Below are 13595 nucleotides of genomic sequence, written 5' to 3' on the forward strand. Positions count from 1 at the left end.
ATGGGACAAGTCTGGAGTACCAGGAGCAGAAAGATGCTGAGTCCTTAATCCAATTAACTGCTCACAAGTTTACTTTCATGGGAGCGCTCGGAGATGAGTTGAGTTGTCAGTTTTCCCAGCGAAGAAGTATCTAGCATAGGGTCCTGAATGATTAACTTGGTAGTCCTTGTCACAAACAACAATAGCTTGTTTTATGCTTGGAGCAGATGCAAAAGGCACTGCCAGAGAGAACAGTGTAACTTAGCTGGTAGGAGAGAAACCCATGTTAGCTGGGTCACTTCTTCACATATTCAAATTTAACTTAAATTCAAATCTGAGTCTGATTTGTAGTTCTTCCACTTGCCACCTCTATGACCCTGGGTCATTGTTCTGTACCTCATACCTATAAAAAGACACCCTAATCCCTCATTCCTTCATTCATTTCATATGGAGTGCCTGGTAGTGTGCCTGGTATAGGCATGTAACACAGTTGCGGTCAGGATTAAATGAGTGAAAGTATGTGTTATGTGGGTTCAATCATGTCCTCCCACCCTGAAATTCATACGTTGAAGTTTTTAACTTCCAATTCCTCAAAAAGTGACCTTATCTGGAAATAGTGTCATTGCAGAGGCTATTAGTTAAGATAAGGTCAGACTGGAGCAGTTCAGTTCAATTCAGTTCAGTTGCTCAGTTGTGTCCAACTCTTTGCGACCCCATGGACTGCAGCACACCAGGCCTCTCTGTCCATCACCAACTCCCAGAGTTTACTCAAACTCATGTCCATTGAGTCGGTGATTCCATCCAACCATCTCATTCTCTGTCGTCCCCTTCTCCTCCTGCCTTCAATCTTTCCCAGCATCAGGGTCTTTTCAGATGAATCAGTTCTTCACATCAGGTGGCCAAAGTGCTGGGGTTTCAGCTTCAGCATCAGTCCTTCCAATGAATACTCAGGACTAATTTCCTTTAGGATGGACTGGTTGGATCTCCTTGCTGTCCAAGGGACTCTCAAGAGTCTTCTCCAACACCACAGTTCAAAAGAATCAATTCTTCGGCATTCAGCTTTCTTTATAGTCCAACTCTCACATCCATACATGACCACTGGAAAAACCATAGCCTTGACTAGACGGACCTTTGTTGGCAAAATCATGTCTTTGCTTTTTAATATGCCATCTAGGTTGTTCATAACTTTTCTTCCAAGGAGTAAGCGCCTTTTAATTTCATGGCTGCAGTCACCATCTGCAGTGATTTTGGAGCCCCCAAAAGTAAAGTCTACCACTGTTTCCACTGTTTCCCCGTCTATTTGCCATGAAGTGATGGGACCAGATGCCATGATCTTAGTTTTCTGATTTCTGAGCTTTAAGCCAACTTTTTCACTCTCCTCTTTCACTTTCATCAAGAGGCTCTTTAGTTCTTCTTTGCTTTCTGCCATAAGGGTGGTGTCATCTGCATATCCGGAGAAGGCAACGGCACCCCACTCCAGTACTCTTGCCTGGAAAATCCCATGGACGGAGGAGCCTGTAGGCTACAGTCCATGGGGTCGCTAAGAGTCGGACACGACTGAGCGACTTCACTTTCACTTTTCCCTTTCATGCACTGGAGAAGGAAATGGCAACCCACTCCAGTATTCTTGCCTGGAGAATCCCAGGGATGGTTGAGCCTGGTGGGCTGTCGTCTATGGGGTCACACAGAGTCGGACACAACTGAAGCGACTTAGCAGCAGCAGCAGCATCTGCATATCTGAGGTTATTGATATTTCTCCTAGCAATCTTGATTCCAGCTTGTGCTTCATCCAGTTTCTCATGATGTACTCTCCATATAAGTTATAAGGGTGACAATATATGGCCTTCCAAGAACCTGATGCTGGGAAAGACTGAAGACAGGAGGAGAAGAGGGCAACAGAGGATGAGATGGTTGCATAGCATCATGGACTCAGTGGACATGAGTTTGAGCAAACTCAGGGAGATAGTGAAGGACAGGGAAGCCTGGGGTGCTGCAGTTCAAGGAGTTGCAAAGAGTTGGACAATAGGCAAGAGATGTATCCTTGTTGGGATTATGCTCATCATTCATTGAACAGATAATCAGAGAACAAGTACTATGTGCTTGGTGGTGTTCCAGATCTTGATAATAAGTGATAAACAGACACTAGTTCCTGCCTGTTGGATTCAGAATTTTGAATAGGGGTCAAGCATATGGATGTGCATTTGGGAAGACTTTCTGGAGGAGGCAACATTTTTGCTGAGTTTTGAAAACTGAGTTTTGAAAACTCTTGAGAGTCCCTCGGACTGCAAGGAGATCCAACCAGTCCATCCTAAAGGAGATCAGTCCTGGGTGTTCATTGGAAGGACTGATGTTGAAGCTGAAACTCCAATACTTTGGCCACCTCATGCGAAGAGTTGACTCATTGGAAAAGATCCTAATGCTGGGAAGGATTGGGGGCAGGAGGAGAAGGGGATGACAGAGGATGAGATGGTTGGATGGCATCACTAACTTGATGGACATGGGTTTGGGTAAACTCCGAGAGTTGGTGATGGACAGGGAGGCCTGGTGTGCTGCGATTCATGGAGTCGCAAAGAGTTGGACACGACTGAGCGACTGAACTGAACCGAACTGAACTGAACTGAAAACTGAGTGGGGACTGTCTCCAAGCAGATAATGAAATGGTGGGGCACTCTGGTTAGAGGAAATGGCAAACACAAAGGTGTAGCAGCAAGCAAGTAATTAGTGAATTAAAGAAAGTCTGATAATCTCCATATCACATAGTGGGAGTATACTCCTATGGAGGAATCCAGTGGACTTGCCCTCTGTAAGGGTGGTTCTTACCTTGCAGACAAAATTCTCTTTCATTTCCTTGGGGGCTTTCGCCGGCAGCTGTCAGAGCTGTCATCCACAGAACATATGTCACTCTGGGCTGCAGGCTGTCTATGGGATGTGAATTTAGGGAGATCCTATAGGGAATTTCTGAAAGGAAGATAAATATAAAGGAGGAAAGGCGTGTATTAAAGGAAATACTTGAATGTGGGCTTTTATTCATATTTATTTGTTAATGCTTCATTTAACTGGAAAAAGAAAAGCACATTGCTGTTTTAAAATAGTCCTAATTCATTAGTACTTAATACTTTAAAAGACCCTAGACACTATCATTTATGAAGGCCCCATGTCACAGCATATCAAAAGAATTAAATTTTTTTTCTGTGATAAAAATCTTTTCAAAGAATGTGTATTATTTTGCTTTTGAAATTATTTAGCTGTAGTGACTCCTTTTATTTCCTATAATTATAATGTTTCTGACATTTATCAGGTATATTTGAGAACTCCTGGGGAGGAAGTTAAATGTACAAATTGTTTTCAATAGAATTTTCAAGAAATTCCATTTCTTAGAAATTTGTGCATTTATCAATTAATGAAATAGACATTTAAGTTACATTTATTAATTCTGATTTCCTTTTCTTTTTTGATAAGTTCTGGGTATTGGTCTTGGTGGGTTTAATCTCTGATCTGCTTCAATTTCACATAAAATCTGAAAAATGAAAGCAATAGTACTTAGATTTATTTTGGTAGGTTAAGCCTAGATTGTCAGTTCTTTATACTTTCAACACCCCTGCAGGTTCTCAGCAGGGAAGATTTGGTTTTTGACCAATGTGTTGATGCTGTTTTTCTCCTTCAAGAAACATGAATGTCGGTAGCCTTTAGTAAACAGGCAGTCTCCTCCTCCAAGAATCTGCTGGGTGTGAGTTTCAGAGTGAGCTCTCAAAAACTGAGGGGAACTGTAAAATTAAGGCTGGAACTTCCACAGGTGTAGCTTACTTGCTCAGCAGACTTGTCCATGTGCTGGTGATCAAAGTGGAAACCAGAATTCAGCACTGTGTGCCTCAACATCATTTATGGGCTTAAAAATCCCAGGGTGGGGCTTCCCAGGTGGTGCAGTGGTAAAGAATCTGCCTGCGAATGCAGGAGATGCCAGTTTGATCCCTGGGTCAGGAAGATCCCCTGGAGAAGGAAATGGCAACCCACTCCAGTATTCTTGCCTGGAAAATTCCATGGACAAAGGAGCCTGGTGGGCTGCAGTCCATGCGGCCACAAAGACTGAGTGACTAAGCACACACAAAGCCTAGGGCAAGTTAGATTTTCCCCCTGCTTGCTGAATTTATTTCAACAGTCCTACATATTTATTATTCATACAAGGCGCTAAGACACGGAGTATGCCTCAAAGAATTCACCATCTATTAATAGTAGGGATAACAGACCCCATGACACTCCTACACCCCTGCTTACTATGGGTGACCAGCAAGATGGAGCCCTGTATTATTGCGTTCACTCTGCCCAAAGGAGCTAAAGCCTCAGCAGATCATTTAACAGCTGTGACTATCAGAGCAATTCCTATATTTTACATCTTTTTGAGAAAAAGTACCATGTGGAAAATTCCCAACCCTACTTCAACCTGATGAAATTGCTTGCACAGACTTCAGCTATATGATTAAACTAAATTGTATCTCATTCCCAAGGCAGAGGACTAAAACAATAATTTAAGAGAGACTTTCTGCTCATCTTGCTGCAGCAAAGCATGCATGGTGAGCATCAGGGAGTCAAATGAGACGTTGGAACACAAGGGAAGGTGTTTGAATAGTTTTCTGGGCCAAAAATATTTACATACATGCACACGCACACACATGCATATATTGTATATATTTGAAGAATAAAAACAGAAATAATGGGAGGAGCAGGGAGGAGAGTGATGGTGTCAGCAATCTGGTTGGCAAATAGGTTGAGTTGAGTAATGGGAGAAAGAAGTCATGCAGGAAATACTGGTTCTGCTGCCTCATCTGGGCTGTGATCTGGCAGAGATAAAGGAGGCCATTCAGTCCTTGGGTTTGAAACTTTGGGCTGATGGTGGTTAAATGAGAAAGGCACCAGTTTAGGGAGAGGCTAATTGTTGCCAATTATCTGAAACGTGACCAGTAACAAGGTCAAGTGGTACCAGGCAAAATTGTTGTTGTTTAGTTGCTCAGTTGTGTCTGACTCTTTTGTGACCCTGTGGAATGTAACCCACTCGGCTCCTCTGTCCATGGGATTCTCCAGGCAAGAATACTGGAACGGGTTGCCATTTCCTTCTCCAGGGGATATTCCCGACCCAGGGATTGAACCCACGTCTCGTGCATTGGCAGGCAGATTCTTTACCACAGAGCCACGAGGGAAGCACACCAGGCAAAATAGTTGCATGGTTACGGGAAATTAGCTTTGATCTAATCATCTGCATTGATTTAAACAAAGTGCAAGGCAGTATTCTCCCATTTGTTACTAAAAAATACTGTTCTTGTTAAACACCTACCGGATGCCTGGCTGTACTGCAAGTAAGGGGGAGACAACGGTGAACTAATAATCATGGCTTCTGCCTTCATGTTGGCAAAAACAGCCAAGTAATAATAAGTAGACTGTGTGTGCCTGTAAAGCAGTGCGCATGGCAGTATCAACACACTTCCAGAGGAGCGGCAGTGCACTGGAATTGCCTGGGGAATGCAGACACCCCGCCCCAGGGCTACACCTCTCTCCTGTCCAGGCAGGGTGAAGTGTTCTTACTGCACCCTGCTTGTGCTATTAGCGGCCAGGCCAGAAGACACCTAAGACAAGGGTCCTTCCTCCTGGGAACTCCATGCTCCTTTTGCTGTTGTGGAGCCTTTCTGGCTTCTTCCTCCCTCCTCCCCAACCTATTGCCTCCTACCACTCTCTAGAAACTGCACTTGTGGATTCGCCAATGATTTCTGGTTGCCAAATGCAACAGGTAGTTGTCAGTCCTTGATTAAAGAATTCACATCACTTCTGTGTACTTTTCCATCACCCTGGGTAGACTGTGAGGTCTCGGAAGATAGGGAACAGGTCTTATTCATCTGTAAGTGCTAAGAGGGAAACCATCTAAACTGGTACAAAATAGGGTTTTGAATCTGCAACTTCTTCCTTTTAAACTTATTTTAAAATACCCTTACACAGACTTCAGATTCATAAGATTTGTTGCAAATAAGGTAGGTGATTTCTTCAACATCTACAAGAGCAGATTTTAGAACCATCTAACCATGTTGATCTGTTATAAATAGACATCTCAGTTTAAATTCTATAAAAATTAACCTTTAAGGGGGAGCAAATTTCACATGAAGCATTCCAAATGGCCCAGGATGACATCAATTGATGAAGCACCTTTGGGGGTACATTTCAGAACTGACTTACCCTGACAGTGGGGAGCAGTTATGTTCAGTGATATGCTGCATTTAGAAATTGTGGATTATTAATCGGATTGTTGTAAGGTCTCATAGTGGAACACAATAGAACTGTTAAAAAAGAATGAGACAAGTCCACATGGACTGATGTGGAAAGATCTCACTATGGATTGCTGTTTTTTGTTGTTTAGTTGCTAGTAAGAGGCAAAGTAAGGTACAGATCAGAATACAGATGATTATTCCAAATGTATGCTAGTATATGCATTACGTTTTCTTCTGGAAGAACACATGAAGAACTACTAACAGCTTAAGTATAGAGGAAAGGATAATTTCCACTTTATATCTTTCTGAACTATTTGAATGGTTTTACCATATATAAGTATTACTTATATAGTAAAAAATTAATTAGCTTTAAAAGTCATAACTTTTAGAAAAGCAATACTGCAGATCTAAGGTCAAGAGAGAGGACCAGTTCCTCAAGTTTACCAGGTAAAAATCATTCTGCAGGCAGCACTCTGGCACCTATATGGCAGGTCGGCTTTGTTACATCCTTCTTGGACCTAATAATTCTCACTAAGGAACAAAATGGTTGCTTCTTTATGACAAATGCTCCTGAAAGAACTCTGGCTCCCTATAAATACGAAAGGGAGGTTCAAGCTAGGAAAAATAAAACAAAGCTGCATAAATCAAAGATTAAAACATTAAATCTGGCAAGTGATTTGGAGCTGCTCAGTGAATGAGTGATGAAATCACTTGAGATAATGCTCTAGCCAGAATTTAATTGCTTTAGTATTATTGCATAATTATGGGTCAAAAGGAGTTACTTAAATTGTATTTTATCCGTTTAAGGAGAAAATAACATACTATGATGGTATTTGCAAGTGTGGGGATTCAAAGGTTCTCCAAACACATTCCCTGCAAACTTCAAGGGTCTATATAATGATATCCAAGTGCCTTTATTGCTTTTTGAAATGCTGTCCCCATGTAAGTGAGCTCCTTGAGAGCCTAATTCATTAACTTCATTTCTTCTATTTGCTTGGCATGTAACACATTCAGTAACTTTGTGAGTGTGTGTGTTTAGACGTCTTTTATTTTTCTTCATTCAATTAACTTCACAAATATTTATTGAGCACCTACTAAGTACTAGGTACAGTGCTAGCACTTGCACACACTTGTGTTTTCCCAACATCTAAACAAGAAAGGCCCTGTTGCCTTTGTCTCTCACACATACCACAAAGCTGAGGCTGGGAGTTGGAGTCCCGTTCCTTCCAATATATCCTGTAATGGAGGATGCAGCCCATTTGCTCCCGGGCTGGAATTTCGTCCCATGAAATTAAAACGCTCCCCTTTTCCTCTGAAATGGCATTAATGTGGGGGCCACTCAGTGGTGCTGTGAAGTAGAACATAGGAGGCTTTTGTCACCCTCCAAATCCAAACCATTAAACTAGAGCACAATTGGACAAAAGATCCCAAGACTCACCTTTGTGCTCGGAGTTACCCCAGGTGGAGTTGCACCCTCCCTGGTCCCCTGCAAGCGCATGCACGCGGATTTCATAACAGATGTAGGGTTTTATGTTTTCTGCAAGACATAAAGACAGAGGCTATTCCAGTTCAAAACAGGGTTTAAACAAAACCACACAGCTTCTGAAACAAAACTCAGTTTTAAGGAAAAACTTCGACTTCTACAAATAAATTATTTGCTGTTTACAGCAAAGTAAGGTTGGTGTTTTGTAGGCATAGCACTTGAACGGCTCCTCTGATTCCCCAGATACTTATCATGATCTGACAGGGCAGCGTGAGTGACACGTTCTGGTGTGACTAATCAGGGTGCCGCTCAGTGTAACCTACCCCTTTGCCCCGCCCTGCCAGCCCCCAACACTCCCCCTCAACTGGGAAGATACCTGGGGATGCTAATACTCCTTCCTATCTTTTAAAGGGCTACAATTTGCAGTTTTCTGTCAGTCATAAGGTCTATTGGCACTCTCCCCTGCCCAAACTCCTTATTTCCATGAATCTCAAATGTCAACTTCCTGTAAAGAAAAGGCCCCTCTCATGGATACTGCCCGTGACTTATATTTAAACTCCCAATGAAAATTTAAAGGAAAAAGATTACTTCTAATTAGGTAACTAACTGTAGTCTCATGAGGTCAGAGGAAGGATTCTCTCCCACATTGTTCAATGCCCTGCCGTAGGTAGATTGGGTCCCCTACACTGACAATGGATTAGGGTTTCACATTTTCTTTTTGGGAAGAGGAAATTTATATCACAGAATAATTTACTAAATAGTGTGTTTTCTATAAAAATCCATTATCCCTCAAATATTCCACCAAGTAGGTAGTACATAAAGCCCAAATGTGCAACTACTGCTGTCCATGAGGAAATCAAAACTCATGCCATGAGCCAGTTCCAATTCGTATTCATGAGCCAAGTGAAGTAGAACGAGGCTGCAATCAGCTCAGTCCTGTCATCCAAAGATGCTTTGTGGGTGGCATCCAGACCCAGAAATCCAAAGGGCAACACGGAATATGGAATCGCTTCATTTGGGAGGGGCTGGTGCCTGGCAGCTCTGTTGCTAGTTCTGGAAGGGACCTATCAACCACAGTGCCACATGGGAGTTCCAGATGAGCACATTAGGCAAGTGGTTTCGTTGCATTTTGCCATGCAAGGTGTAAGTTCAGGGCAGAGGCCTTGGGAACTGTGGCATCAGAAACTTTGGGCTTGTTGTGAATAGCCTGCCCCTAGTGGAGGAGGGCAGACTTCCCCTGTGGCTCAAATGGTAAAGAGTCTACCTGCAATGCAGGAGACTGGGGTTCGATCCTGGGTTGTGAAGATCCCCAGGAGGAGGCCATGGCAATCCATTCCAGTATTCTTGCCTGGAGAATCCCAGGGACAGAGCAGCCTGGTGGGCTATAGTCCATGGGGTCACAAAGAGTCCAGCATGATTGAGCGACTAACACGTGGAGGAGGGAAGAAAATGTGGCTCCATAACTTAGCTGACACTTTCTTTTTTATGGAGGGTAGAGCCAGAGCAAGCTTGTTCCCCAATTCTGACCTTAAGAACTCCTCCTGTTTTCCTGGCTAATTTTTACATGTGTGTATATGTGTGCTCAGTCAGTCATGTCTGACTCTGCAACCCCATGGACTGTAGACTGGAGGCTCCTCTGTCCATGGAATTTTCTAGTCAAGAATGTTGGAGTGGGTTGCCATTGCCTACTCCAAGGAATCTTCCCAACTCAGGGATCGAACCTGCCTCTCTCGGGTCTCCAGCATGAACACACCCTAATCATTGTCTGCTCCCCACCTCAGAAATTCCTTAGCCTTTGCTGCTGGTGGAGGAAGCCCATACTCTTAACATTTTCATTTCTTTTTAGAGTCTGGCCCTGACTTCCAGGCTTATTTCTCAAGATTCCCATGCATGTACATACACCTAGCACTCCTGGGCAAAGGCTCTGTCTCCCTATTTATAAACTGTCTTTCAAGTGGTTTTTCTGTGGAAAGCTAATTTCACCTATTACATCTGGGAGAAGGCAAACAGTAAGTGATCAGCAATGAGAAGTAATCATAGAGGAAGTATGATGGGAGCATACAGAAGATGAGCCCCAATAGCTAGGCATGAGGGAAGGTTTTATAGATACCATGATGTCTATGTATCTATAAAAGTGGTTATATAATAAGGTCAGAACTGTTTTCACCCAGACAAGATAGGACTGACAGTCTCTAGCCTAGACCCTACCAACTTATAATCCAGGAGTTGAACTTCACTGTAGCCTGTTCCAAAGCACCCAACTCTGCCCCAGCTAGATGCTGGGAAAAAACTGGTAAGGATCTTATGGCAATGAGTTATGTTACTGATTGGAGAGGGTAACTTTGAATTCATGATAAGTATGAATTAGTTAAGTTTTAAGTATCTATTTCCAGAATGTTACATCAAAACAAACTCATCGTTAATCAACTGTTTTCAGGTAGCAGAACGACTTGAATTAATCTCATCCAGTATTATTGATTTTATCCGAATGAATATGTCTGAAGTGCTTAAGAACATTTTAGTTTCCTAAGTATGGAAAAATTCTCTCTTGTCATTTATTTTAGGCACTGTGTATAGAATTAATAGAATTTCTAAAAAGAAAGATCTGTAGGGACTGTATAGTTCAAACTATTCCAAAAGGGTAAATTCTAATATAATAAGTGTTTACAATTATATAGCAGTTTAGAGTTCAGTATCTACTGTTTCATCTGATTTGATGGACATAACAGTCATAAAGAGCTTCCTTCAGCAGTAAAGGATACGCCTGCCAGCGCAGGAGATTCAGGAGACGCAGGTTTGATCCCTGGGTCGGGAAGATCACCTAGAGGAGGAAATGGCAACACACTGCAGTATTCTTGCCGGGGGAAATCCCATGGACAGAGGAACCTGGTGGGCTACAGTCCATAGGGTCGCAGAGTCAGACATGACTGATCACACACACACACGCACACACCCTTAAAGGAACATTGATTCCACTTCAGCAACTCTAGGGACAGAGAACGTGCTGCCTTAAGGGGCAATCAACTGTCCTATTAGAGACCATCAACTGTAAGGGAAGTACTTTCTCAAAATTGAGCTGACATCTGTCTTCTTACAATTTTTATGCAGAGGGCCTTCATTCTCCTCTCCAGAACAACAAAGGACACATATTCTTTCTTACGTACATATCAAAGCCAGCAAGAGTCATCAACCACCTCCCACCCTGATCTAGAATACTCTTCTACACTCTAAACGGTTTCCCCATTAAAAGTTTCAGACCCTAAAGGCTTGCTCAGCTTCCTCTGATGCTTACGGGGTTATCCAGGCAGCATTCTCTTTAAGTACAGTGATTAAAACTGAACACAACCCACTAGAAGTCTGAGTTGCTAGACTCTAAAAGAGGCGCACAGTTAAGGACTGGTTCATGTATTATCATGCACTGTGCTCTGTTTATTTCATCTGTGCAAGTCTTGTCTCCTTAAGCAGAATGTGTATATCCTCCTGGACAGGTATAATGGTTGTCATGGTGTAATGAAAATATTATGGGATTTAGAGCTTCAAAACCTATAAAATCTTAGCTCCATCACATATAATAATAATAATGACAGCTAGATTATTGAGCACTTAAAATGTGTTAGATATTGTTAAAAATGTTTTCTCCTTCAATTAGTCTTCACAATAACCCAGTGAGGTAGGTAATATTACACCCGTTTTCCAGATAAGGAAACTGAGGCACAGAGAAGTTAATTTGCCCTGGATCCTACACTTTGATAAGTGACAGAGTCAGGACTCAAACCCAGATAATCTGGCTGCAGAACTTTTCATCACTATGCTGAACTTACACTTTAAAAATCACATTGACATTTTTAACACATTAAATTAACACATCTATTGCCATACAGAAAACACATTTATCAACATTTTAAGGGAATACTTCTCAGTGCTCCGTGGTAACCTAAATGGGAAGGAAATCATAAAAAGAGGGGTTATATATTGGGTTGGCCAAGGAGTTCATTTACGTTTCCTGTAATATAGAAATACACGTATAGCTGATTCACTTTGCTATTAGTAGAAACTAACACAACACTGTAAAGCAAGTATATGCCAATAAAAATAAATAAAAAAGTTAATTTGGAGTTAACCTAGATTTGCATTAATAATCTTATGATGATTTTGATTTATTATAGAACAACAATTAGTAGGATAAAAATAGAAGGAGGAAAATACTGTAGTTTCGGCTTCTGAATGTGTCAGCACATGTGTGTGCACACACACACACACGCCTTGTTCGTTGAAATTCATCCTGGAAGATTTTCGAGCAAGTGACCATCTAACTAGCTTAACTCTAGCATGTAAATAATACCATTTCTCTTCGGGAAAATTAAAATAAGAAATTTCCACTAATTGGTTTTTGGTAATATTCATTGGTAAGTAAGGGAGGCCTTTGAGTATTTCAAACACAAAACAATATTAGAAGTTGACAGTGGCTCACAGAGTTAAGACTTCAGAGTTTGTGAATTAGGAACTTGAAAAAAATAAAGAACTTGAGACGTTGCCCTTTAATGTTTGTTTGGCAAATATGTCAGCCACCTGCGGTGCAATTAGGACTATATCTCTCCGACAGAAGAGGTTAAGGGTTCTTTTCACTGGTTAGAAATAGCAAGCCCCATTTAGGGGCGCTTCCATGACAGCAGAAGCGTAAGCATCAGACTCTGATAGGAGGAAGACACACACCACAGCAATCATTTATTAAAATGATTAAACAAGCCTTTGGCCTCCTTGTTTTCCAATTGTCTAATGTTGCTTATAGGCTTCCCAGGTGGCTCAGTGGTAAAGAATTCACCTGCCAATGCAGGAGACGTAGGTACGATCCCTGGGTCTGGTAAGATCCTCTGGAGTAGGAAATGGTAACCCACTCCAGTATTCCTGCCTGGAAAATTCCATAAACAGAGGACCCTAGTGGGCTACAGTCCATGGGGTTGCAAAGTGTCAGACATGACTTAGTGGCTAAACAACAATAACAACAATTTTGCTTATGCACAGGATTAAATGACTATTTATGAAATTTCTTTTCAGTTTAAATTCATATTGTATGATACAGAAATTTAAGATGTACTCCAAGGATAAAATGAAATTAAAAAAAAAAACACTGATTAACTTCTGTCCAATCATTTGAATGCATTTTCAGATGCTTTCTATCACTTGATACATGTAACCACTGACAGGTTTGGAATTTGAGGATGAGAGAAACCAACTGTCATATAGATAATTCTGGGTTTATTATCACACAAATAATAAGTAGCAGAATTGGAAATGAAAGATCTCCTGGTTTTCTCATCTGTAATAATGGGGGAAATAACTCTTGCTACACATGATTTTTCTACAATTAAATGAACTCCCAAATGTAAGATGTCCATCACGCTGACTGGCTACTGCTTAGCTCTCAGCCATGCTTGTTGGGTTCATTATTTACTCATCATATATGGCACTGTCCCAGGCACATGAGTTTTCCATAAATCCTAGAGGTTTTAGTCAATCAGTGGGTCTTCTACGGCTGCAGTGGTGCACCCTGATGGCTCTAGGTCATCACTGCTCCTCTTCTCATGCAGCTGTAACTGAGAGCATGGCTCTGGGTTCCTGCCTGAAGTTTCCTTGAAAAATGTGAACTTAGTAACCCTTGAGAAGGAAGGTGAATATTAAGTACCTGAAATCAGAGCAGACAGGTTGTAGGGGGGACTCCACAACCAGCCAAGAGGGGGCTGCATGCCACCCCCTGGGTGGAGCTCCCTCCACTCCACCACGTATTCCTGCACAGCAGTGGCAGCTTTCTCTGGAGGTGTCCATGTCACCATGAGCTTGTCCATGCCCTCTGACTTTGCAAAGACCTGTTGAGGAGCCAGCAACTC

At 42.0% G+C, this 13595-nt stretch overlaps 1 protein-coding gene across 2 annotated transcripts in view; it reads right to left on the minus strand.

Annotated features, from left to right (window-relative positions):
• The window catches only part of IL12RB2 (interleukin 12 receptor subunit beta 2), an 83375-nt gene that overhangs the window by 11748 nt on the left and 58032 nt on the right, over nt 1–13595 (minus strand). For both annotated transcript variants that reach the window (XM_081490714.1, XM_081490715.1), the window contains exons 10-13: nt 13394–13594; nt 7666–7764; nt 7417–7575; nt 2800–2937 (exon numbers count right to left, since the gene is read on the minus strand). In XM_081490714.1, the coding sequence (XP_081346840.1) occupies nt 2800–2937; nt 7417–7575; nt 7666–7764; nt 13394–13594 (597 nt within the window). The remainder of the gene's footprint in view (nt 1–2799; nt 2938–7416; nt 7576–7665; nt 7765–13393; nt 13595) is intronic.

The sequence above is a fragment of the Giraffa tippelskirchi genome, chromosome 5 (assembly GCF_054371585.1).
Source record: "Giraffa tippelskirchi isolate mGirTip1 chromosome 5, T2T-mGirTip1v1.2.pri, whole genome shotgun sequence".
Classification (NCBI taxonomy): Eukaryota; Metazoa; Chordata; class Mammalia; order Artiodactyla; family Giraffidae; genus Giraffa; species Giraffa tippelskirchi.